The 27,292-nt window shown below is 44.6% G+C and overlaps 2 protein-coding genes across 3 annotated transcripts; both read left to right on the top strand.

The window, feature by feature from the left end:
- Nucleotides 1-6,294: 6,294 nt before the first annotated feature.
- On the top strand, nt 6,295-14,982 carry LOC115161891 (deubiquitinase DESI2). Its single transcript, XM_029712701.1, has 5 exons — nt 6,295-7,373; nt 11,909-11,981; nt 12,670-12,763; nt 13,814-13,955; nt 14,190-14,982. Exons 1-5 carry the CDS (start codon nt 7,335-7,337, stop codon nt 14,439-14,441), a joined length of 600 nt encoding a protein of 199 aa, XP_029568561.1. The 5' UTR covers nt 6,295-7,334; the 3' UTR covers nt 14,442-14,982.
- Nucleotides 14,983-18,681: 3,699 nt separating this feature from the next.
- LOC115161890 (serine/arginine-rich splicing factor 5) lies at nt 18,682-26,836 on the top strand. 2 transcript variants are annotated; one of them, XM_029712700.1, is made up of 8 exons: nt 18,682-18,786; nt 19,492-19,623; nt 19,718-19,788; nt 22,367-22,516; nt 23,021-23,090; nt 24,566-24,639; nt 24,818-24,925; nt 25,210-26,836. In XM_029712700.1, the coding sequence occupies exons 2-8, from the start codon at nt 19,498-19,500 to the stop codon at nt 25,628-25,630; spliced, it is 1,020 nt and encodes a 339-aa protein (XP_029568560.1). In that variant the 5' UTR covers nt 18,682-18,786; nt 19,492-19,497; the 3' UTR covers nt 25,631-26,836. The 2 variants fall into 2 exon arrangements, with proteins under 2 accessions (XP_029568560.1, XP_029568559.1); XM_029712699.1 differs by having other exon boundaries at nt 23,018-23,090.
- Nucleotides 26,837-27,292: the final 456 nt, after the last annotated feature.

Here is a 27,292-nt window from a genome sequence, read left to right as displayed (position 1 = left end):
GCAGCTGTTCCTCGTTGCCTCTAATTGAAGGTCCTATTTAGTAGGGGTGTTTTTTCATGGGTTTTGTGGGTAGTTGTCTCTGTGTATTGTCAGTGAACCTTACAGGACTGTTTTTCGTCGTTTGTTTAGTATAAGTGTTTTTGTTTTCTTCAATAAAAGAAGATGAGCGTACATATACCCGCTGCGTTTTGGTCCACTCACTACGACGATTATGACAGCTCTGGATAAGAGCGTCTGCTAAATGACCAAAATGTCATTGCCATTAAACCCTTGCAACAGCCCGCCTTGTTGTCAACCTTCCCAAGTTCTCTCATGTCTCCCCGCTCCTCTGCACACTCCATTGGCTTCCAGTCGAAGCACGAATCCAGTATAAGACCAAGGTGTTAACCTACGGAAACAGCAAGAGGAACCGTCCCTCCCTACCTTCAGTCTATGCTCAAACCCTACATCCCAACCTGAGCACTCTGTTCTGTCACCTCAGGTCTCTTGGCCATCTCACCCCTACGGGACGTCAGCTCCCTGCCCGTCTTTTGAAACCATGCCTTTTCAAACATTATCTTTAATTATTCTCCTCCTCACCTTGACGTCCCTTCACAAAAATAAACGAACCAGCTCTTGACCCCCCCCCCCTCTAGTTCTGACTACTGATAGCTACGTTAAGAAAATGTTTACTTTCTATGCCTGCTATATGTGGTTGTCCCACCTAGCTATCTTAAACAGAGACGGTCTATAACTTAACAAGGTCAACTGTAGTCTCTCAACCCCCCTGGGACCTGGGTTAAACAGAGAGTCTCTCAGCCCCCTGGGACCTGGGTTAAACAGAGAGTCTCTCAGCCCCCTGGGACCTGGGTTAAACAGAGAGTCTCTCAGCCCCCTGGGACCTGGGTTAAACAGACAGTCTCTCAGCCCCCCTGGGACCTGGGTTAAACAGAGAGTCTCTCAGCCCCCCTGGGTTAAACAGAGAGTCTCTCAGCCCTCCTGGGACCTGGGTTAAACAGAGAGTCTCTCAGCCCCCTGGGTTAAACAGAGAGTCTCTCAGCCCCCCTGGGACCTGGGTTAAACAGAGAGTCTCTCAGCCCCCCTGGGACCTGAGTTAAACAGAGAGTCTCTCAGCCCCCCTGGGTTAAACAGAGAGTCTCTCAGCCCCCCTGGGACCTGGGTTAAACAGAGAGTCTCTCAGCCCCCCTGGGTTAAACAGAGAGTCTCTCAGCCCCCCTGGGACCTGGGTTAAACAGAGAGTCTCTCAGCCCCCCTGGGACCTGGGTTAAACAGAGAGTCTCTCAGCCCCCCTGGGACCTGGGTTAAACAGAGACGGTCTATAACTTAACAAGGTCAACTGTAGTCTCTCAGCCCCCTGGGACCTGGGTTAAACAGAGAGTCTCTCAGCCCCCCTGGGACCTGGGTTAAACAGAGAGTCTCTCAGCCTCCTGGGACCTGGGTTAAACAGAGAGTCTCTCAGCCCCCCTGGGACCTGGGTTAAACAGAGAGTCTCTCAGCCCCCCTGGGACCTGGGTTAAACAGAGAGTCTCTCAGCCCCCCTGGGACCTGGGTTAAACAGAGAGTCTCTCAGCCCCCCTGGGTGAAACAGAGAGTCTCTCAGCCCCCCTGGGACCTGGGTTAAACAGAGAGTCTCTCAGCCCCCCTGGGACCTGGGTTAAACAGAGAGTCTCTCAGCCCCCCTGGGACCTGGGTTAAACAGAGAGTCTCTCAGCCCCCCTGGGACCTGGGTTAAACAGAGAGTCTCTCAGCCCCCCTGGGTGAAACAGAGAGTCTCTCAGCCCCCCTGGGACCTGGGTTAAACAGAGAGTCTCTCAGCCCCCCTGGGACCTGGGTTAAACAGAGAGTCTCTCAGCCCCCCTGGGACCTGGGTTAAACAGAGAGTCTCTCAGCCCCCCTGGGACCTGGGTTAAACAGAGAGTCTCTCAGCCCCCCTGGGACCTGGGTTAAACAGAGAGTCTCTCAGCCCCCTGGGACCTGGGTTAAACAGAGAGTCTCTCAGCCCCCCTGGGACCTGGGTTAAACAGAGAGTCTCTCAGCCCCCCTGGGACCTGGGTTAAACAGAGAGTCTCTCAGCCCCCCTGGGACCTGGGTTAAACAGAGAGTCTCTCAGCCCTCCTGGGACCTGGGTTAAACAGAGACGGTCTATAACGTAACAAGGTCAACTGCATTAAGAAAATATTTACTAAATAAACTAAAGTTTAAAAAAGTAACAAAATAACAATAAAGAGCCTGTATTCAAGGGGTACCAGTACTGAGTCAATGTGCAGGGGGTACAGGTGAGTCCAGGTAATGTGCAGGGGGTACAGGTGAGTCCAGGTAATGTGCAGGGGGTACAGGTGAGTCGAGGTAACTTGTACATGTAGGCATGGGTGACGTGATTATGCATAGAAAATAAACAGCGAGTAGCAGCAGTGTATAAAAGGAGGTAAATGCAAATATTCCGGGTGGCCGTTTGATTAATTGTTCAGCAGTCTTATGGCTTGGGGGTAGAATATGAATGAACTGTAAAGTCATTCTAGATAAGAGCGGCTGTTAAATGATTACATTTGTTTAGAAATATCTAGGCAAGTCAGTTAAGAACAAATTCTTATTTACAATGACGACCTAGGAACAGTGTGTTCACTGCCTTGTTCAGGGGCAGAACGACAGATTTTTACCTTGTCTGCTCGGCAGTGGCGGTTCTAGACCATTTCAACTGGGGGGGGGGCAAGCTAGGGCCAGTTGTACTGTTAGAGGGGCCAGTTACATTAGACGTTATTGTTGTCATATCGTTTTCTTCACTGCATTAGCAGGCAAAAGACCATGTTCATAATCATCATCGTTGCCACTGTCTAATAACGGATGTAAAAAAAGAACAATAACAAAAATTAGTTATGTAAAAATTATTTCATACTCCACATTTAGGGGGGCCACAAGGGGGTCCAAAATTGTTGTCACAGGGGCACTGGCCCCCCCAGAACCACCACTGCTGCTCGGAAGATTTGATCTTGCAACCTTTCGGTTACAAGTCCAACGCTCTAACCACTAGGCTACCTGCCTTTCATATGCATGAGGTGCGTATGAAATAATCACAATGAGGCTTGAAATAATGGATGAAAGTGAGTTATATTTGTCCTTTTATTATTACTTATCTGTATGAGACATACTGTATGCAGCACATTAAAGTTCACAATTCATGTACGTTTTGTCCTACGTTGTTGTTAGGCAATTACTATGCTTGCAGATTTTCAATGTTATGGATTGTATAACTTTTGCCTTAAAATAAAGCAGTTTGTTATTACAGGGGCTGAGTCACTGGCTTACTGGTGTTCTTCCATGACGTCCCTAGGAGGGGTGAGTCACTTGAGTGGGTTGAGTCACTGACGTGGTCTTCCTGTCTGGGTTGGCGCCCCCCCCTTGGGTTGTGCCGTGGCGGAGATCTTTGTGGGCTATACTCGGCCTTGTCTCAGAATGGTAAGTTGGTAGTTGAAGATATCCCTCTAGTGGTGTGGGGGCTGTGCTTTGGCAAAGTGGGTGGGGTTATATCCTGCCTGTTTGGCCCTGTCCGGGGGTATCATCGGATGGGGCCACAGTGTCTCCTGACCCCTCCTGTCTCAGCCTCCAGTATTCATGCTGAAGTAGTTTATGTGTCGGGGGGCTAGGGTCAGTCTGTTATATCTGGAGTATTTCTTCTGTCTTATCCGGTGTCCTGTGTGAATTTAAGTATGCTCCCTCTAATTCTCTCTTTCTCTCTTTCTTTCTTTCTTTCTCTCTCTCGGAGGACCTGAGCCCTAGGACCATGCCTCAGGACTACCTGGCATGATGACTCCTTGCTGTCCCCAGTCCACCTGGCTGTGCTGCTGCTCCAGTTTCAACTGTTCTGCCTGCGGCTATGGAACCCTGACCTGTTCACCGGATGTGCTACCTGTCCCAGACCTGCTGTTTTCAACTCTCTAGAGACAACAGGAGTGGTAGAGATACTCTCAATGATCGGCTATGAAAAGCCAACTGACACTTACTCTTGTGTTACTGACTTGTTGCACCCTCGACAACTACTGTGATTATTATTATTTGACCATGCTGGTCATCTATGAACATTTGAACATCTTGGCCATGTTCTGTTATAATCTCCACCCGGCACAGCCAGAAGAGGACTGGCCACCCCCTCATAGCCTGGTTCCTCTCTAGGTTTCTTCCTAGGTTCTGGCCTTTCTAGGGAGTTTTTCCTAGCCACTGTGCTTCTACACCTGCATTACTTGCTGTTTGGGGTTTTAGGCTGGGTTTCGGTACAGCACTTTGAGATATCAGCTGATGTAAGAAGGGCTATATAAATACATTTGATTTGTTTTCACACTGGATAAAACAATCCTAAATAAATCAACCTTTATGGTCAGCATGTGCCCCTTTTTTATTCTCGCAAATATTTGTTTATCCTCGTCTCCTTATATCTTCCAAGCAGAACGTATTTATTTGTGTTATGAAGTAGCCTAATACATGGGTCCTCCATAAAGATTCCTAGTGGAAATTCCCCAAATGGCTTGCTCTGTAAAATGCCGATGATGTTAATGAGGGTTATGATAATTCATGACGATGATAAAAAAAAATTACAAATAAAAAGTTAAAAGTTACAAATAAAAGCATAGATCTCTCGGTAAACGCTCTGTTGACAACTACAACAACACCCCCCCCCCCCTCTCTCATGTATGCAGTCCATTGTCAATTGGTGGTGGAGGGATGGGGGGGGGGGATTGGGGGGGGGGGTTGGGGGGGATTGGGGGGGGGGTGGAGGGGAGGATGCTTGGAGGCAGCCAGTAGCAGCAGCACGATGATGTAATCAACATTTTTTTCCCTCCTCACTCATTGAGGGGTGTTCGATAAATCTGTCTCGGGCGCCCGTGTAAGCGTGTTTTGCACCGGGTGAAAATTGATTGTATTCGTTTTGGGAACCCGGGCTGCCTCCCGTGCGTTGAGTCATACCGTGTTCAAAAACAACTGGGAACTCCGGGGGGAAAAATACGAGGTCAAATCATGATGTCAGTGATTTTCAGGTCGGAAAGTCTGAGCTCTGGAAAGAGACAGAGTTCTGGAGTTGGTTAACCGTTCAAATAGATTTCTACCAGTTGGAGCTTGTTTTGTTTCTCCCAGTGGTGGAAAAAGTACTCAATTGTCATACTTGAGTAAAATTAAAGATTCCTTAATAGAAAATGACTCAAGTAAAAGTGAAAGTCACCCAGTAAAATACTACTTGAGTAAAAGTATTTGGTTTTAAATATACTTAAGTATCAAAAGTAAATGGAATTGCTAAAAATGTACTTAAGTATCAAAAGTAAATGTATAAATCATTTCAAATTCCTTATATTAAGCAAACCAGATGGCACAATTTTCATTTTTTTTAAATTGAGGATAGCAGGGGCACACTCCTAAACTCAGACATAATTTACAAACAATGTCCGCCAGATCAGAGGCAGTAGGGATGACCAGGGATGTTCTCTTGATAAGTGTGTGAATTGGACCATTTTACTATCCAGAAGTACTTGTGGGTGTCAGGGAAAATGTATGGAGTAAAAAGTACATTATTTTCATTAGGAATGTAGTGAAGTAAAAGTAAATTTTGGCAAAAATACAAATAGTAAAGTACAGAAACCCCAAAAAACTACTAAAGTAGTACTTTAAAGAGATTTCTGAGGTCCCAGTTGTTTTCAACATAGCATTTTGGTACCCCTTTCAAAGCCTGGGGCGAAGATGTCTCAAAACAAAAGTGAGGTAGGAGCATGTGAAGTAATGAGTTGTATTTTGTATTTTCACGTGCCAAAAGTGGTTGCTTCTGATAAAAACGCTTTATTTGCCTTCCTAATGAAAACTAGTTAAAAAATTCTAACATATTATTTTCTGGAAAAGAGATGTATGTTTCTGGACGATGCACCATGCTGCCTTGCACCGAGCAGCACAGATCACTCGGCTCCCGAGTGGCGCCGCAGCGGTCTAAAGGCACTGCATCTCAGTGCAAGAGGCGTCACTACAGTCCCTGGTTCGAATCCAGGCTGTATCACATCTGGCCGTGATTGGGAGTCCCATAGGGTGGGTGCATAATTGGTCCAGCGTTGTCCGGATTTGGCCGGGCTAGACCGTCATTGTAAATAAGAATTTATTCTTATCTGACTTTCCTAGTAAAATAAAGGTGAAATAAAATTACATGAAATTACTGTTCTGTTTGAGAATGGCGCTCATCCCTCACGTCTTTTGCCAGTTCACGTCACGGGCCATAGACCGGTTTGCCACCGCTCAGCATAATCGAATCCACCCATTCCCATTCACAGAGTACCCGGCTCGTCCCCGGGCCGTTCCGCCAGCTGTGAGGCACGCACCACACGGTTCGGGATGATGTCATTCACTTTCTTTTGAGCAGTTTTCACGACACCGGAGAACACCGGGTTTTTTTTCTTCCTTTTTGTTGTTGCGGTGAGAGAGAGATAGGATTGGGTGGGGAGGGATATCTCATCGAACGGACAGAGGACGGTAGTTGACTTCCTACGGCACGACTCTCTCGATGCGATGAGGGCCACATCATACACCACTGATACCGTCTGTACCTACTCTGTCGCTAGCTTTCACCACACAGCTGACAAACCAAAAGTCAACCGTAAAACAATACGTGAATCTATAGCCAGCTAGCTTTTATATATGATCTATTTTTTTTGCCTTACAGCCTTCAGTGACCCGCCTTGCAGAGAAAAGTGAGATTTAGGCGGCTCGGCTGGCATTTCCGGATTCATCCTCAGCTGTGTTGTTTTAGCATCTCAATATACAGACATTTTGGTCGCTGTTTATGTGACAACGGAGGCAAGCAAAGTGAAACTAAAGCTAACAATCATTTTGGTTTCCAGAGGACCGATTTTTCTCGCTTTGGAATAGAAATGGACCGTGTTCAACAGTTCTGTAACTGTCTAGTTGGAGCTAGCTACTGTAGCGAGCTATCTCCGGTCGGGATCTAGTACGGTTATGTGCGTGTCTGTGGTCTTTACAAAACAAAAAAGCGAAACATTCGTAGTTCACGTTTCTCTGCCTTGATATTTGATACAGTAACATTTTATTTTTTTTAACATCTACAATCGAGATACCCTTGGCTTTGGAAGAGGTAGATTTCTTGGACCGGTTTTTTTGTTGTTGGGGGGGTTTTGACTGAGGCTGGAGAATGACAGACATCCGATCCATCCTTCCACGGTGCTCGGTCCAATACGGCGCAGTGTGAGTTGCCCAACCGGGAAGCGCACATCAGCGGAATCGGGGGGAGGGCTGAAGGTGCTACTATAACGTCGGAGTGGGAGGACGTTGCCTTCCCATCTCAGGATTAAACCATGGCCAATGAACCTGTTATCCTTAATGTATATGATATGGTAAGATTGTGTGTTGGAAGTTTTCTGTGCATGGGAATCAATGTAACATATTTGTCTACTATATATACACACACACACACACACACACACACACACACACACACACACACACACACACACACACACACACACACACACACAGTCCCTTGGTACAACAACCAGGAGCAGTATTGGCCCAACTCCTTCCTTCAGATATCTCCAGGCCAGCAGTCACAGATGAGGATGTCTGAAAGTGGCAGCTTCCCAAACACCTGATTTAAATCCCACTGTTTTGTATTTATATATTATTTTACCTTTATTTAACTAGGCAAGTCAGTTAAGAACAAATTCTTATTTACAATGACGGCCTACCGGGGAACAGTGGGTTAACTGCCTTGTTCAGGGGGCAGAACGACAGATTTTTACCTTGTCAGCTCGGGGGATTCAATCTGACAACCTTTCGGTTACTAGTCCAACGCTCTAACCACTAGGTTACCTGCCTCCCCACTGTAGCTCTACCTGCTGGGATGAGGGATGGGCTGGGACCAGAAATCGTCCTCGGCATTTCAAACACACTGGCCCAGTTGTTCTCATTATGACTCCCACACCAGCAAAAAAAAAAATCCCTAGAAGCACCCATTATTAGCTAATTCATTATAATTTTACACAAAACACCTAATTTAGTCCTACTGGGCTAAAGACTGACTAGCCCATCAGCCAGCCCATTTCCTGTCTAGGACCAAGTCATTGGTTGGGATCTACAGGTCATGCAAGTGCTGCATGCCACAACCCCAGAAAGATTGTCAATTAGCTTTGCCTGACGACTCAGCGTGAATATATCGCTACAAACATTGTCTGAAACTGCCCTCCTAGAAGTCATTTGTGTGATTTCAAAATGAGCGGCGTTGTACAAAACAAATGAATCAGTGATTGGATTGTCTCTAACCAATCAGAGTATCAAAGTTAATATCATCATCATCATGTAGGCTCTGTCCCAACCTATCAGATTCTGAGACCATTCAGAGCTGTCAGAATGTGTTCGCATTCTAGAAATCGTAGGGGGAGGCAAATCCAGACTCATGTTGAATCCAGACTCATGTTGAATCCAGACTCATGTTGAATCCAGACTCATGGTGAATCCAGACTCATGGTGAATCCAGACTCATGTTGAATCCAGACTCATGTTGAATCCAGACTCATGTTGAATCCAGACTCATGTTGAATCCTGACTCATGATGAATCCAGACTCATGTTGAATCCAGACTCATGTTGAATCCAGACTCATGTTGAATCCAGACTCATGTTGAATCCAGACTCATGATGAATCCAGACTCATGATGAATCCAGACTCATGTTGGAGAAGAAACACCAGTTTGGCTGGGTGATGTGGATGGGTTGCCAGGCAACCAGAAAGAGTGATCATGGCTTAGATTGAGAGTCACAGGCTTCATCCCAATTTTCTTCCCTTTGTGTGAAGTATAACCAGAACGGATTGGTGGAGATGATGTACATTTTAGTCATTTAGCAGACTCTCTTATCCAGAGAGACTTACAGTAGTGAGTCATTTAGCAGACTCTCTTATCCAGAGAGACTTACAGTAGTGAGTCATTTAGCAGACTCTCTTATCCAGAGAGACTTACAGTAGTGAGTCATTTAGCAGACTCTCTTATCCAGAGAGACTTACAGTAGTGAGTCATTTAGCAGACTATTATCCAGAGAGACTTACAGTAGTGAGTCATTTAGCAGACTCTCTTATCCAGAGAGACTTACAGTAGTGAGTCATTTAGCAGACTCTCTTATCCAGAGAGACTTACAGTAGTGAGTCATTTAGCAGACTCTCTTATCCAGAGAGACTTACAGTAGTGAGTCATTTAGCAGACTCTCTGATCCAGAGAGACTTACAGTAGTGAGTCATTTAGCAGACTCTCTGATCCAGAGAGACTTACAGTAGTGAGTCATTTAGCAGACTCTCTTATCCAGAGAGACTTACAGTAGTGAGTCATTTAGCAGACTCTCTGATCCAGAGAGACTTACAGTAGTGAGTCATTTAGCAGACTCTCTGATCCAGAGAGACTTACAGTAGTGAGTCATTTAGCAGACTCTCTGATCCAGAGAGACTTACAGTAGTGAGTCATTTAGCAGACTCTCTTATCCAGAGAGACTTACAGTAGTGAGTCATTTAGCAGACTCTCTGATCCAGAGAGACTTACAGTAGTGAGTCATTTAGCAGACTCTCTGATCCAGAGAGACTTACAGTAGTGAGTCCATATATTCTCATAATTTTTTCATACTGGTCCCCCTTTGGGAATCAAACCGAACTTCATAAAAAAAAACCATTTGATTGGTTGATTGATTGAAGACTCCCTTCAGCCATTTTTAAATCCAAGTGCACACTTGGGAAGAAGGGGAGAGAATCAGGACGTAGTTGATCATGTTGAAACAACAATAAGGTTCAGAGTCAGATTAGTGCACTGAACAACAGGACTGAGTTGGAATGACTGTACACTGATTTACTGTAATCTCTGCAGTAACCAGGTTTCCATCCAACCATTTAAATGCAGATTAATTACCTGACGCACTAAAAAGTCATGACAGAGGCTTATGGAAACAGGAAATGTCCACAGATGGTGGGATCTTTTTGTTGTGTCTGTAAGAATTAATTTGTGGTTTGTGCGAATTTTGATATGCGTTGCAAATATTGATATAATAACCATTTATATGGAAGTGAACTAGGAATCAGTTGATCATATGTTCTGTGGTCTTCCAACTACGACGAGTTTATTAGGCTACAGATTAAATGAGTCTTGAACAAAACAGGGTGGAGAAAGTGAAAAGGTGATGAGCTTGATGCTGCTTTCTAATAGATATCCAGGGTGTTATTCTGGTGACATGATGGTCGATGCTTGGCTGCCGTTTGACAAATAATAAAAATCGCTCTTATCCATAATAGTCTCATCATGTAGGTAGCCTACTGTCTCTGTGAGCTGTTGGCTAGAGGACACATTTCACCGTCTCTGTGAGCTGTTGGCTAGAGGACACATTTCACCGTCTCTGTGAGCTGTTGGCTAGAGGACACATTTCACTGTCTCTGTGAGCTGTTGGTTAGAGGACACATTTCACTGTCTCTGTGAGCTGTTGGCTAGAGGACACATTTCACCGTCTCTGTGAGCTGTTGGCTAGAGGACACATTTCACTGTCTCTGTGAGCCGTTGGCTAGAGGACACATTTCACTGTGAGCTGTTGGCTAGAGGACACATTTTACCGTCTCTGTGAGCTGTTGGCTAGAGGACACATTTCACCGTCTCTGTGAGCTGTTGGCTAGAGGACACATTTCACTGTCTCTGTGAGCTGTTGGTTAGAGGACACATTTCACTGTCTCTGTGAGCTGTTGGCTAGAGGACACATTTCACTGTGAGCTGTTGGCTAGAGGACACATTTCACTGTGAGCTGTTGGCTAGAGGACACATTTCACTGTCTCTGTGAGCTGTTGGCTAGAGGACACATTTCACTGTGAGCTGTTGGCTAGAGGACACATTTCACTGTCTCTGTGAGCTGTTGGCTAGAGGACACATTTCACCGTCTCTGTGAGCTGTTGGCTAGAGGACACATTTCACTGTGAGCTGTTGGCTAGAGGACACATTTCACTGTCTCTGTGAGCTGTTGGCTAGAGGACACATTTCACTGTGAGCTGTTGGCTAGAGGACACATTTCACTGTCTCTGTGAGCTGTTGGTTAGAGGACACATTTCACTGTCTCTGTGAGCTGTTGGCTAGAGGACACATTTCACTGTCTCTGTGAGCTGTTGGCTAGAGGACACATTTTACTGTCTCTGTGAGCTGTTGGCTAGAGGACACATTTTACTGTCTCTGTGAGCTGTTGGCTAGAGGACACATTTCACCGTCTCTGTGAGCTGTTGGCTAGAGGACACATTTTACCATCTCTGTGAGCTGTTGGCTAGAGGGCACATTTCACCGTCTCTGTGAGCTGTTGGCTAGAGGGCATGTGCCAAGACCAGAGTGGGTACATTCGCTATTTAATGGAACAGTTTTTGTGATAAAACGATCGGTAGACTTGAAAATGCCATGGAAACACTTTAGATTTTTCTTCGATACATATATTTTTTTTTATGTCAACCAGCCACTTACCCTGCATTCAGGGGAAGCCACGTGATCTAGCCACTTACCCTGCATTCAGGGGAAGCCACGTCATCTAGCCACTTACCCTGCATTCAGGGGAAGCCACGTCATAATGGAGATGTAGGTTTGTATGCACTTAACAAACTAAACCCTGGTGTCTGGATCTGATCAAAACCATAAACAGTCTCCAGATATGTTGTACTACCATCTACTCTGTATCCTTAGGAGAATGAATCAATTGATAAAAGAGAATTCCAACCTTACCAGGATACTGTTTTAAACCTCTCTCTCTCGTTCTCTCTCTCTCTCGTTCTCTCTCGTTCTCTCTCTCTCGTTCTCTCTCTCGTTCTCTCTCTCGTTATCTCTCTCTCTCTCTCTCTCTCTCTCGTTCTCTCTCTCTCTCTATCTCTCTCGTTCTAGTACTGGATCAACGAGTACACTTCCACTCTGGGTGTTGGAGTCTACCACTCAGGCATTGAGATCTATGGCCGAGGTACATTCCCTTACTTATTCATTGTGTTGTTGGCAAAATGGAGAGGAAATGTGGAATGTTTCTCTCCACAGCTTCTATTCCATAGAGATTCTATAACACAGCTTCTATTTCATAGAGATTCTATAACACAGCTTCTATTCCATAGAGATTCTATAACACAGCTTCTATTTCATAGAGATTCTAAAACACAGCTTCTATTTCATAGAGATTCTATAACACAGCTTCTATTCCATAGATATTCTATAACACAGCTTCTATTTCATAGAGATTCTATAACACAGCTTCTATTCCATAGAGATTCTATAACACAGCTTCTATTCCATAGAGATTCTATAACACAGCTTCTATTCCATAGATATTCTATAACACAGCTTCTATTCCATAGAGATTATATAACACAGCTTATATTTCATAGAGATTCTATAACACAGCTTCTATTCCATAGATATTCTATAACACAGCTTCTATTCCAGAGATTCTATAACAGCTTCTATTCCATAGAGATTCTATAATACAGCTTCTATTTCATAGAGATTCTCACACCACACGATATCGTCTCACCTTCAGCTTGCTACACGGTTCATGTACCTTTGTTAGAAAGCAAGGTGGCGACAGCCCGTATCGTGAGCTGTCTCAATGAAGACAGCACATTTACTATTGTATTCCTTATTCCTCCTCTTTACTACAGAGTTTGCATATGGGGGCCACCCGTATCCCTTCAGTGGCATATTTGAAATCAATCCTGGAAACGCCACTGAATTAGGAGAGACCTTCAAGTTCAAGTGAGTTTACATTAAAACACACACACACACACACACACACACACACACACACACACACACACACACACACACACACGGGTACACAAAGTGCCTAATCACATAAAGAAGTGGTCAACGGCCGCTGTTTCGCGACAGCAACAGGAAATCAAAGACTATCTTTGTTTACAGTAGCGATGTGAAGACAACATTATACTGTATCTCAAATTGCACCCTATTCCCCTTTTGACCAAGTCCCATAAGACTACATTTGGGACGCCGACATGCAATTTGGGACGCAGACATGCAATTTGGGACGTAGACATGCAATTTGGGACGCAGAATGCAGTTTGGGACTCAGACATGCAATTTGGAACGCAAAAAGGCAATTTGGGACATGGCCTACTGAGCAGCGGCCTGGTATTCATTCATTGTATCGTGATGGTTGGTGTTTGGGACGGGAGTGACTGATGCTGGTTTCTATACAGGGATACAATAACATTATATGCATCCAATTACCACCTTTCATTTGGGTAGTTTATTAGGATCCACATTAGCTGATGCAAAAGCAGCAGCTACTCTTCCTGAGGTTCCACACAGAACATGAAACGTAATACAGAACATCAATAGACAAGAACAGCTCAAGGATGACGTGATACAGAATGACGTGACGCAGAATGACGTGACGCAGAATGACGTGACGCAGAATGACGTGACGCAGAATGACGTGACGCAGAATGACGTGACGCAGAATGACGTGACGCAGAATATGACGTGACGCAGAATATGACGTGACGCAGAATGACGTGACGCAGAATGACGTGACGCAGAATATGACGTGACGCAGAATGACGTGATGCAGAATGACGTGACGCAGAATATGACGTGACGCAGAATGACGTGACGCAGAATATGACGTGACGCAGAATGACGTGATGCAGAACATCAATAAACAAGATGTACAATGTGTCCATCCAGAGGATCTTCACTTCTTTTCATGAATACTTCAATAGTTCCAACACAAGTTTTAGTAAGGATGTGAGTATGATTCCAAAACATTTGTTTCTAACACAGGGAGGCTATTGCTTTGGGCACAACAGACTTTGTAGTGGAGGATATGGATAAAATCATGGAGGAGCTTGGGAGGGATTTCAAGGGCAACTCCTACCATCTAATGCACAAGAACTGCAATCATTTCTCTTCCTCGCTGTCTGAGGTTAGTTTCTGTTTCATCACCGTTTCATTAGAGAGGATTACTGTTTGATTATACATTTTGAATTATACATTATATTGACATTTCAACCATTTTTTAAAAGGAACATTGCCTATTGACAGTAATACATATTTTGCGGAGTATGTTTTTTTTTTTTTTTGCCAATTGCATATTCGATACTGTATCCACATTATTCAGTCCTTTTCCTGACGACATGTTTGTTTCGTTCTATTCCAGCTGTTGTGTGGGCGTGAGATCCCTCGCTGGGTGAACCGCCTGGCTTACTTCAGCTCCTGCGTGCCCTTTCTCCAGACCTGCCTCCCTAAGGAGTGGCTGACCCCAGCAGCCCTCCAGAGCCACATCAGCATGGGCCTCCAGAAGGAGGAGCGGGAGGCCGGGGAGTCCAGCGACGAGGACCCCAACTCAGCCTCCGGGACCGCCGGGGCGGGCACCGGATCCTCACACAGTTGTCGCCATACACGAGTCTGAACCAATAACTGTAGGTCTGAAGAGAACAGCCAATAAGGACTCTCTCAATGACCTTTGACCTCCGAACCCCTGGACCAGAAGGTCACCAGGTCACCTCTGCTGGGGATGTAGTGATGTAATATCTGTGGGCGTGACGGAATAACCACCTGACCTCGTAGTACCCTGAGAACAGAGACGGAGGGGACGGATGATTAGTTAGCCTGCTAGTACTAGCTCACAGAGCCCGCCGGGGCCAGGGGACCTGCAAAAACCTACAGATCCTTGGATCCTTTCCCTGGTTTTCTCCCTTTTTAGAGATATGGTAGATCTATTCTGAAGGGGGATTTGTTATAGGTTTGTTTACCAACTAACTCAGAGCATGGTATGGCTCTTTTAGATTGACCACAGCTACATGATGTACTGTAGGTCTGGGCTACTTTGTAGTATTTCTCTTTTTCCATGAACTTTTAAACCTTTTTCAGCCTTCATCCCTGAACCACCCCGATTCCCTTCTTGCAGAGCTCCTTCTATTGTAGAGTAGACGGATATCAGACACCACAAAGATACATCTAAAGTGATGTCCCAAATGGAACCCTATTCCCTATATATAGTGCACTATTTTAGTCCAGAGCCCTATGGAACCCTATTCCCTATATATAGTGCACTACTTTAGTCCAGAGCCCTATGGAACCCTATTCCCTATATATAGTGCACTACTTTAGACCAGAGCCCTATGGAACCCTATTCCCTATATATAGTGCAAAATTTTAGACCAGAGCCCTATGGAACCCTATTCCCTATATATAGTGCACTATTTTAGACCAGAGCCCTATGGAACCCTATTCCCTATATATAGTGCACTACTTTAGACCAGAGCCCTATGGAACCCTATTCCCTATATATAGTGCACTATTTTAGTCCAGAGCCCTATATATAGTACACTACTTTAGACCAGAGCCCTATGGAACCCTATTCCCTATATAGTGCACTATTTTAGTCCAGAGCCCTATGGAACCCTATTCCCTATATAGTGCACTATTTTAGTCCAGAGCCCTATGGAACCCTATTCCCTATATATAGTGCACTATTTTAGTCCAGAGCCCTATGGAACCCTATTCCCTATATATAGTACACTATTTTTTTTGTTGTTGACAAGGGCCCATATAGCTCTGGTGAAAATAAGTGCCCTATCCAGGGCATAGGGTTCCATTTTGGGACGACGCCTAAGTATGTCTCTGCCTGAGACTACTAGTATTGTGACAGTTAGCAGGATGTTACTTGCTGCTCATTTCAAGAGGTACTTGTTCAATAACCTCCTTACTTGGGCCTTCAGTCTTAACTTCAAAGATGTTTTGTTTTGTTTATGTGTGTGGGTGGAGTTAATATTCTGGCCATTTTTTTGGGGGGACGTTGTAGTGGACTATATATAGTGATATGAACCATATATATAGTGATATGTGCTCTGTTTAGAAGGAGTAATTACATGTGTGAATTTCAACCAGCACATTTCTGTTCAACGTCATTCTTAACTGAAAATGATGTTCCAAGAGCAAAGGATTGGATAAAAGTGAAGACATGGAAATTAGTTTTGGACCATATTGATTTCAATGATTACATTTCATCGTATTAGTATTTGGGTGTTATTTGTCTATTTCATGGTCTCATGTATTGTTTAACAAGATATTGCCCCCCCCCCCCCATATAATTAGCTATTTACTACCATTATATGTGATGATTAACACTGGCAGATGTCTCTGAAACGTGCATTTACACACTTCTTCAATGGGAACCATTCAATCTTTCATCAGGAGATGAAACAGAAACCTGATCAAGAAAGCTCAGCCATTGTAACCGATCAGTCGGTGCAACAACATAAGAAATCTCAGCAGTGAAAGTGAAACTCATAGTTGTTGCATCACAGTTTCCCTCTTTTCTTGACCCCTCCTCCCCAGAGAGTGATTGAGTAGGTGTGTGAGGGGTCTGGGGGCCCGTCCAGGGAGGGGTGTGTGTTACAGTTAGGGCATTGTGTGAAGGAAAAGGGTTTTTGTTGTGAATTGTCTTTTGATTGGTGAGGCTATGTTTCTGAATGTGTTGGATTCACATGTGATCCCTGAAACAAGGGGAGGAAGTTGTCCTACCGGTCAGCCAGTTGTCCCACCAGTCAGCCAGTTGTCCTACCAGTCAGCCAGTTGTCCCACCAGTCAGCCAGTTGTCCCACCAGTCAGCCAGTTGTCCCACCAGTCAGCCAGTTGTCCCACCAGTCAGCCAGTTGTCCCACCAGTCAGCCAGTTGTCCCACCAGTCAGCCAGTTGTCCTACCAGTCAGCCAGTTGTCCTACCAGTCAGCCAGTTGTCCCACCAGTCAGCCAGTTGTCCCACCAGTCAGCCAGTTGTCCTACCGGTCAGTCAGTTGTCCATCCCAGTCAGCCAGTTGTCCATCCCAGTCAGCCAGTTGTCCTACCAGTCAGTCAGTTGTCCCACCAGTCAGCCAGTTGTCCTACCAGTCAGCCAGTTGTCCAACCAGTCAGCCAGTTGTCCCAACCAGTCAGCCAGTTGTCCCAACCAGTCAGCCAGTTGTCCCAACCAGTCAGCCAGTTGTCCCACCAGTCAGCCAGTTGTCCCACCAGTCAGCCAGTTGTCCCACCAGTCAGCCAGTTGTCCCACCAGACAGCCAGTCCTGGACTAGAGTATTACACTGACTACCATCCTATCAAACAATATCAATAATGCAGTTTCCAGATGAGACAGACGTTAGGCTACATGTTATTCCCCCTTTTCTGTTCTGTTCCTGCATTATATTACAGCCGCTCTTGTAGAGTCAATAGTATCTATTCTGAAGTCCAGTCCATTGCATTCCATACATAAGTGTTTCTGGAGAACAATATTGTCCTTTTCTTTCTCTTCTCCTCCTTGGTTTACTGTCTGTCTGTCTGTCTGTCTGTCTGTCTGTCTGTCTGTCTGTCTGTCTGTCTGTCTGTCTGTCTGTCTGTCTGTCTGTCTGTCTGTCTGTCTGTCTGTCTGTCTGTCTGTCTGTCTGTCTGTCTCTCCGTACCCCATCCCCCTCTCAGGAAGGAAATCACATGACCTGTGCTTTGTTTCACAGGTGTCTCATTATTATCCATCAACTCCATGACAACTGGGCAAAATAAAATAACTATATTTATTTGTTTATATACTTATTTTTAAAATCATCTATATTTGTATTAATTTTTTATGTGTAGTGTCATCTACGTTGTTTTTTGGGTTTTTTTTTATTTCAGGAAGATTTTTTTTTTTTTTAATCTTGAAATTTAAATGGGTTCTGTTAAGGTCAGTATTCCATGCTCAACATTGAAATCATTTTTTGGTACTTTCTACAGAGAAGACCTTTTCTATTGTATTATGTATGTGCTTTACCGAATTGTAAGACGATGCCACAAATGTTGAGAATGGTAATAGAGTAAAGATAATAGAAGAATAGCAGTAATACCTTGTCCTGTCCTTGAGTTTGGCCACACCGTCTGAAATGAACACCATTGAATGGGAGGAAAATCATATTTTGAGTTCAGTTAGATGAGATGGCTAGCAGGATGTTGGGAAATGTATCATAAAGATCTGGCTAGTTGTATGTACATTTTCAGTACATTTTTGTTTAAGAGATGTTTAAGGGTGCAGGAGCAAAGATTTTTTGTTTTTTTTAATAACTAACCCAAGATAGGCCACTGCCTGTCGTTTCCTCTGGGAGTAAATTACTCATAGTGGGCAGAACAAGCAAGAAGGTGGGCAGAGCTAAACACGAGCCAGTGAGAGCCTATTGGCTCGTTCTAGCATTGATTTGCATATTTCCGTTAGGGAACGCCCAATTTGAAGTGCGCCTGTGCAATAACTCAATTCACGCTTGCGCTCCTAAACGCAATGTAATTAAACTAACGCAATTTATTTCAACTTTGGCCAAGGTTGAAGTCTAGAAAACTTAGTCCACTCTGTTCGTAACATATTCTAGTTTTGAACACTGCATTGAGATCAAATGTTTAATCGATGAGAACATTAGCAGAATATTGGCCAATAAACCATCTCGCTTTCATCTTCTCCCACTTGGCGGCCACTTGGCTTCCTCTCACCACCAAAAAATGTGGTAATGAGTGAAAACACCAACCGGATGCTTCACATTTATACATCCAGTGAAATATCTGTCTCATTGTTATTATATCTGTGGCATGGGTCTTGTGGAACGTTTTGATAGGTCTGGATGACTGGAACACGCCCACTACCCCCCTTGGTGATGAAGAACATCCGGTTTCCCCTTCGTCCTCTCACTCGGAGTCGCCATTTTGACACACATAAGCCAAGCAAGCACACTACCAGAAGTAACGAAGACAACGGAAAGGGTGAGGTTTAAGTTTCGATAATTGAAAATGTCGTGAGCAGACTGGCACAAATAGTTGGCGAATTAATAATTCATATTTTTATGTCCAGAGTGCCAAGCAAGTAATGCAGCTAAACTAGCTATAGCAGCGAAAAGGCAACTGCACGACATGGTAACGTTAGCTAGCTAATAACGTACGTAGCCAACTAAACTCAGCGATTTTTTTTGTGGGTGGGCTGGATCTCCGATGTAACATACGACGTTTTTAATCCAACTACTGATTTCAGCGCCCAAAGAATAGCACCACTAACACAGAACATTTTCGTATAATTGCGGGCTTTTCTTCGGGTTATAATGCCGCGTTCAAGACAACTGGGAACTCGTGGAAAAACGAGCTGCGACCGGATAGCTAGCGACTAACGTATATACATTTATCAAGATTATGATTTAATTAATATTAAACCTGATGTAGTTTATTCGTTTAGCGTATATGTGAAACTGTTTACGTTGCCGAACCCAGACTAGCTTGCTATCTGGCTAGTATTAGCAAGCGTAAAGGCTTCTAAACTTGGCTTAAGTGCACTTCAGTATTGATTACTCTTGGCTAACGTTAGCTAGTTAGCACACTCTGATCTGGGCCTTGTCGGCAACCTACGTGTTTGGGGATAAATGTACTGTGAATGAACGAATAACTTAATCACTTAGCCAACCTTTTTTGTTGTTCTAGATAACTATGAGTGGATGTCGAGTGTTTATCGGTCGTTTGAGCCCTCATGCTCGTGAGAGGGACGTGGAGAAATTCTTCAAAGGTTATGGAAGGATCCGAGAAGTAAATCTGAAGAACGGATTCGGCTTTGTGGTAAGTCGGCCTTGCCTCGTGTCTTGATCAAACACCTATTGTGAATGTTTTGTTTGTTGATTAGTTTAACCCCCCCCCCCTTCTCTTTAATCAGGAGTTTGATGACCCCAGAGACGCTGACGATGCAGTTTACGAGCTGAATGGCAAGGAACTCTGTAGTGAAAGGTAATGAAATGGATACACATTGAGCAATGTCTCAACAAAGATAAATTGTGAAATGTTATGTTTTGGCATTTAATACATATGGGCAGTGTTGGGAAGAACTACACAATTTTCATACTTGAGTAAATGAAAATGACTTGTGAAAGTCACCCAGTAAAACACTAATTTGAGTAAAAGTCTTAAAGTATTTCGTTTTAAATGTACTTGCGTATTAAAAGTGTAAATAATTTAAAATGTAATATTTAAGCTAACCATATGACACCTTTGTTTTTATTTATTTACCAACAAAGCTTTTGTGTTTAGTGAGTCCTCCAGATCAGAGGCAGTAGGGATGACCAGGGATGTTCTCTGTTTAGTGAGTCTTCCAGATCAGAGGCAGTAGGGATGACCAGGGATGTTCTCTGTTTAGTGAATCCTCCAGATCAGAGGCAGTAGGGATGACCAGGGATGTTCTCTGTTTAGTGAGTCTTCCAGATCAGAGGCAGTAGGGATGACCAGGGATGTTCTCTGTTTAGTGAGTCCTCCAGATGAGAGGCAGAAGGGATGACCAGGGATGTTCTCTGTTTAGTGAGTCCTCCAGATCAGAGGCAGTAGGGATGACCAGGGATGTTCTCTGTTTAGTGAGTCTGCCAGATCAGAGGCAGTAGGGATGACCAGGGATGTTCTCTGTTTAGTGAGTCCTCCAGATCAGAGGCAGTAGGGATGACCAGGGATGTTCTCTGTTTAGTGAGTCCTCCAGATCAGAGGCAGTAGGGATGACCAGGGATGTTATCTTGATAAGTGTGTGAATTAGACCATTTTCCTGTCCTGCTAAGCATTCAAAATGTAACGAGTACTTTTGGGTGTCAATGGAAAATGAATGGAGTAAAAAGTACATTATTTCCTTTAGGAGTGAAATAAAAGCTGTCAAAAATATAAACAGTAAAGTACAGATACTCAAAAAAAACTACTTACGTAGTACTAAAGTATTTTTTTACTTAACTTACATTAAATAATGCAGTGCATCTCCTCCTCATGGACTGCACCAGATTTGCCAGTTCTTGCTGTGAGATGTTACCCCACTCTTCCACCAAGGGACTTGAAGGTGCCCGGGCATTTCTGGGGGGAATGGCCCTAGCCCTCACCCTCCGATCCAACAGGTCTCAGACGTGCTCAATGGGATTGAGATCCGGGCTCTTCGCTGGCCATGGCAGAACAATGACATTCCTGTCTTGCAGGAAATCACGCACAGAGCGAGCAGTATGGCTGGTGGCATTGTTATGCTGGAGTGCAGGATAAGCCTGCAGGAAGGGTACCACATGAGGGAGGAGGATGTCTTCACTGTAACGCACAGCGTTGAGATTGCCTGCAATGACAACAAGCTCAGCCCGATGAGGATGTGACACACCTCTCTAGACCATGACGGACCCTCCACCTCCAAATCGATCCCGCTCCAGAGTACAGGCCTCGGTGTAATGCTCACTCCTTCGACGATATACTAAAATCCGACCATCACCCCTGGTGAGACAAAACAGCGACTCATCAGAGAAGAGCACCTTTTGCCAGTCCTGTCTGGTCTAGCAACGGTGGGCTTGTGTCCACAGGCAACGTTGCCGGTGATGTCTGGTGAGGACCTGCCTTACAACAGGCATTACAAGCCCTCAGTCCAGCCTCTCTCAGCCTATTGCGGACATTTTTTTTTTAAAAGCCGCTATCTGTCGAGGGCGATTACGCTGGTATAGCGAGAGGGGCTGTACTATGAGCTACTGACACGGGGAGAAGGGAGCGAGAGACTGCAACCAACCAAGCTGTCTCACGCTATAGTAGACTAATAATAGCTGCCATAGCTAGGTTATTTATCATCAAATATGATGACGTATTATCTGTCTTGACTGCATTGAACTGGGAGAAGCTAGTAAATAGGCTGAGGCTGAGACTGCATGCACTTTCTAGTCCTTCAGTTACAAATAACAATTCCATTCAGAATATTTAGTAGCAGCCTACCTGCTGGTCGTTGTAGCCAATTAGTTATCTCCAAGCTTTTGCGACACACGGAGCAAGGTTCCGTCTGTAGCCTTTTACTGCTTTGACTAATGATTAGCCAACAACAAGCTACACGCTAGCATTTTACTGCTTTGTCTAATGATTAGCCAACAACAAGCTACACGCTAGCATTTTACTGCTTTGTCTAATGATTAGCCAACAACAAGCTACACGCTAGCATTTTACTGCTTTGTCTAATGATTAGCCAACAACAAGCTACACGCTAGCATTTTACTGCTTTGTCTAATGATTAGCCAACAACAAGCTACACGCGCCTCCTCATAAAAAGCAAGAGCAGTGGCGTAAATTAGTTTCTCTGGCTACTGCACAATGTCACGTTCGGATCAGGACGGCACTTCTGGACAAGTCCGTTTTAAAATGACGCACCAGAGACAATCGGATCCGACCCATTATTTAGAATTCTGGACCTACTAACAACTTTAATGGTGCCCCCCCCGTTCAGAGACATTAATCACATAATACATTATGTAGGATGAAAGAATACTAAGTCTTAGTAATTTCTGCAGCCCTGTTAAGTGTCTGTTTGGTCTTTTGACAGGGTGACTATAGAGCATGCCCGCTCCAGAAGAGGGAGGGGTGGTGGACCTGGGATGGGAGGTGGAGGAGGAGGAGGACGTTTCTCACCTCGTTTCAGCAGCTACCGCCAGGGGTCTGGTGATCGCCGTGGTGGTGGTGGTGGTGGCTCCAGGTATACACACTACAACACTTCATTTTAACCTTCTCGCCAATGGACTTTAGTCGGTGTGATTTAGTTCCCCTCGTAGCTAGGAGACGTTACATTCCTGGTGGCTCCGTGTGTTGAAAAGTAGCATTTATATATATTATATTATATATATATATATATATATCTATATATATATCTATATATATATATATATATATATATATATATATATATATCGACTGAATAATTAGACTTATCACGCTTGATTTGAATGTAAACATTTTGTAGAAGTCATTTCCCCAGTGTGAGTCAACTTTCTGTAGTAGTTAATGTTGTGACATCCCTCTGTTTTGATCCTATGCTGTACATTCATGTATTATATCTATTGACCTGTGGCTTCCATTTAATGTCAAGCTCTCAGGTGCATTAAACATTTCAGCCCTAATAGTAACAGGTCATTTCTCTTCCCCCCCCCCCCCCCCCCCCTCTGTGTTTATAACTTTGCTCTGCCTGCCTCCCACGCAGTAGGTATGGTCCTCCTGTGCGCACTGAACACAGAATCATTGTGGAGAACCTGTCGTCGCGCATCAGTTGGCAGGTGAGAGGTTAAACATATCTGGTTCAGACCCATTACCCTGTACTTCACTCTGATACTGCCTTGTTTTCTTATAAGCTGCATTCTTATTGAAAACATGTTTTATTTAGAACCAAAGGACACGGCTATATGCTCAAGTCCATTACGGCAAATAGAACGGCAAGGCCCCTTTTGGATCCAGGAATTCATTGTTTTATATCTTGACTTAGTTTTTACTGTGTCTTTCAAAAAAAATTTTTTTTAAAAAGAGCACTTATACCAGTAGTTACATCTAACCAATCACATCTTAGTTTTTATTTGAACAGCTTATTCTGGTTGTTTCTAATGGAGTTGCTCCTTGGAGGTATTATGTGCATAGCTCCCCCTGCTGGTTGTGTTTTCAATAGTGTCCATTTGGTGCCTCTCCTTACACGCAGTTGCAGCTGGTCTAAATCTTGGCTGGGCCCCGTAGCGGGTGAAAGGGCTCTAGCGCAGGATAGCGTTAGGATGGTCCCTCGTAAGCCCCAGTCTGGAGGTTCTGTGGTCTGGTCTGGTGGGGAAACCCCTCTCTCCCTCCTCTCTCGACTGCAGCCAGCCTGTAAACCCCCTCAATCCACGTTCCCTACATTCTCCCGTTTGGTTGTTTATCTGTTGCTGATGGAGCTGGGGGGTGTTGACAGTTGGGCACACTGCACACCCTCTTCCTTCGTTCCTTCCCCTACTTGATCTCTGGTGGTCCCTTGTGGAGGCTGGCCGGAGTCCGGGTCTGTCAAGGCTGAGGGAGGTCGTTTCTCAAGGGCTTAACACTGTGACTGCATTGGTTCCAATTGGTCCGCTATTTGGACACGTGGCTCTTTGCTAATGTCTCCCTGGGTATGGAACGGTAAGTAACATATAACTCATGTGATTGGGTTTAAGGGTTGGGAGGAACAGGAAGTAGAATCCTATACCTTAGTCTAACTGGGGAAACTTTTTATATAAGCTCTTATGGAAAATTAATACTAGGCCAATTAATAGGTTACTGAAAGAACCCCTTGATCAGAATGCCTCATGATGAAATGAAAATACTTCTAACCTCCATAGACTTCATTTTAGTTTAGCGATGCCCCCTAAAACCATTATAGTTGCCACTAACCGACAACATATCCAAGACACTACACCTCAATGGATTTGTCGCTTCTCAATATTTTACTATTTGTCACATGAATCCAATTTGACTGACAAACCTGAAATCCAATCCCAGAGAACTTAAGTAGCATCAGGTTTGTCCTTTTGAGTGAAATGGTTAGCTGTGATGCTATGGCAGTGGCTCGTCACTTATTTAAACGCCCCTCGTGAGAAAGTGCCAGAACATCACATTTTTACTGTGTTTTGATGAGGTCAGTAATACGGGGGGGGGGGGGTTGGAGGTTTACTGTCATGTTGCTTTACAGGTTCACAGTTTTCTCAGCTACATTTGTGTAGTGGTCTCTCACTGACTCATGTATGCTTCACCACAGGACCTGAAAGACCTGATGAGGAAAGTTGGAGAGGTCACCTTTGTGGATGCCCACCGAACCAACAAGAATGAAGGGTGAGGTTTCTGTCCAGGGTTCATTAGGCACAAAATGGAAGGACTGAAATGAGGGACGACTGTCCAATTTAGAAACCCTCTTGTTTTCCCGTTTCTTTTAATAAAAACAAACAAATGTGGTGCGCCCTGTTGCTATTATGAAATGAGCTGTCAACTTACATGTGACTTGTCTCGACAGGGTGGTGGAGTTTGCGTCACACAGTGATATGAAGAACGCCCTTGATAAGCTTGACGGTACAGACTTGAATGGACGAAAGCTGAAGCTGTCTGAGGATCGCAAGAGCCGGTAAGCATCCCTCTTCCAATCTGTAGTGAAGTTGGATAAATACAAGATTGTGATTTTTCAGTTTGCAGCTATAGTTGTGAACCAACCGTGTCTTGATGTTTAGGGGCAGTCTAGCTAGATACAGAAATGTAGCTTCAAAGATTGGCCTGCAGTGTTGAGCACTACTAAGGGACTTGAGATTGGAGTATAAAGGACTGGAATGCAACTGACTTCTTTTAGGGAGCTGACTACATTAGTGGTTGGGGGGGGTAAATGTAATTAATTTAATTCTTCTCTTTCATCAGCCGCAGCAGGAGTCGTTCCCGTGGCTCTCGCAGCTACTCCCGGTCCCGTAGCCGTAGCCGGTCCCCCCGCTCCAAGTCCCCCAGCCGTAGCAGGAGCCGTAACCGCTCCAGGAGCCCCCGCTCCCGGTCCCCCCGCTCCGCCAGCCGTACTCCGGAGAAGAAGCCTTCCTCAGGAGGAGGAGGAGGAGGAGGGGGCAGGGCTGCACATCGCTCCACTTCACGTTCCCCTTCCCGTTCCAAATCCCGCTCCCCTGCACCACGTTCCCGTACCCCTCCCGCACGCTCTCCTTCCCGCTCCCCTCCCGCACGTTCCCGTACCCCTCCCGCACGTTCCCGCTCCCCTCCCCCACGCTCCCGTTCTCCTGCCCCGGCCCGGAAGCCGTCTCGGTCTCGGTCCCCCTCGGTGGAGAGCCAGCACTGAGCCGCTCTGAGTGAGCTGTTTAGGAATAGTCCAGTGGAGGGAGTAGAGACTCATTGGAATGGCTGGAATGGAACAACACTGATAACCCTGTTCTGTTTATTCCGTACCAATGAGTCTGTCCTCCTGATTTTAAAAGTGACCACCAGTCTCCACTGGTGTAGTGGTATGTATGGACTGAAGGGGATGTCGTGCTGGAACCAGCCTGGCCTAGTGCCAGCCTGCCTGCCTGCTAGTGGGATGTAATGAAGAGGAGCCTTGCCTTGGGTCTAATGCCCTCTCTCCCACAGTCTAATTTGAAAATCTGAGCTTTTGTCCTGGTTGGTTCAGTTCCTCTTGGACCTGGACTGGTTATTTTATGATTAGATGTTGGATCCTGCGTCCCCCCAATTCAACTTCTAATTTAGTCTTTATTGCGATCTGAATCATTAAAAGTTTCCTTTTGAAAACAGAACTTTTTATTATTTTTTGTTAATGAAATGTACAGTGTGATTTGAGAGCTTTTGATTGGGTCGCAGTCCTGTTGAATATTTGTGTCGTTGTCTCTTTGGGTTTGTAAGTCTCATTGTAATTGATAAGTTGTATGGAATGTACCTTATTTTTTTTCTTTGACGAACTTTGTCTAATCAATACAATGTTTATTATTTTTTGTCATTGTTTTTTTTTTTGTCCTGTTTGTGTTCGGATCCACACTCAGTTAAGTTAAACTGCACCCAACATTATTTAGATGGGTGTTGTGTAGTCATATCATCTTCTATTGGGTTTTGTTGCATTTTAACATTGACTGATGATACTGAGAAATACTGAATAAGCATTTCACAAATTAAGTGATTGTCCTCATTTTTTATTTTATTAACATAAGACTACAATTGCATAGTCTAAACCATCATTTCTAAGTGTGCATGCTTTGTTGATCTTCGGTGTACTCGATGGGCGAGCCCCGCGTGCAGATTTGGAAGATTGTGGTCATCATTTGACTCTTTCTGTTCAAAATGATTGAACTAAAGAAAATTCTCCTTTTTACCTGCGGCTCCGGAGATGTGATGTCCCTTGTTTTTTTTTTTCAGCTTTCTTTTTAGATTCTGCTCGTCTACATTTTGTGGTCTTACCAGATATGAGACGGACAGCAGGGTGGTCTGCATGTTGTGGCAGACAGGGAAATGTCTGTCAAATACGGATTTGCTACAAATAAAACAATCTTTGCAAATTTCTGATTTTATTTTTTTTAAAGGAAATGGTTACCAAAAAAAAGGGATAAAATGTGATCTTTATAGATCACATGGGGGATGTGATCCTCAGCCTGAAATGTGTCACTTCTGCTGCCGATTTTAGCTAGCTTTTGGCGTGGCGCAAGTGAAGACGGTCATGTCCTGTGTTGGATCCTCTGTGAGCAGACTGGAGGAATTGCTACCTGTTAAAAAAATAATAATAATAAAAGTTTCCCTTTAACTAGACAAGTCCATTTTTAGAACCAATTCTTTACAGTGACGGCTAAACCCGGATGACGTTGGGCCAATTATGCGCCGCCCTGTGGGACTCCCAATGACGGCCGGGTGTGATACAGCCTGGATTCGAACCAGGGACTGTAGTGAAGGCCTTAACACTGAGATGCGGTGCCTTCGACCGCATTCGCCGCCCCGGGAGCCCGGATAAGCAAGCGGCGTG

Source organism: Salmo trutta, chromosome 25 (assembly GCF_901001165.1).
Source record: "Salmo trutta chromosome 25, fSalTru1.1, whole genome shotgun sequence".
NCBI classification, from domain to species: domain Eukaryota; kingdom Metazoa; phylum Chordata; class Actinopteri; order Salmoniformes; family Salmonidae; genus Salmo; species Salmo trutta.
This window is presented reverse-complemented; position numbering and strand designations above follow the sequence as displayed.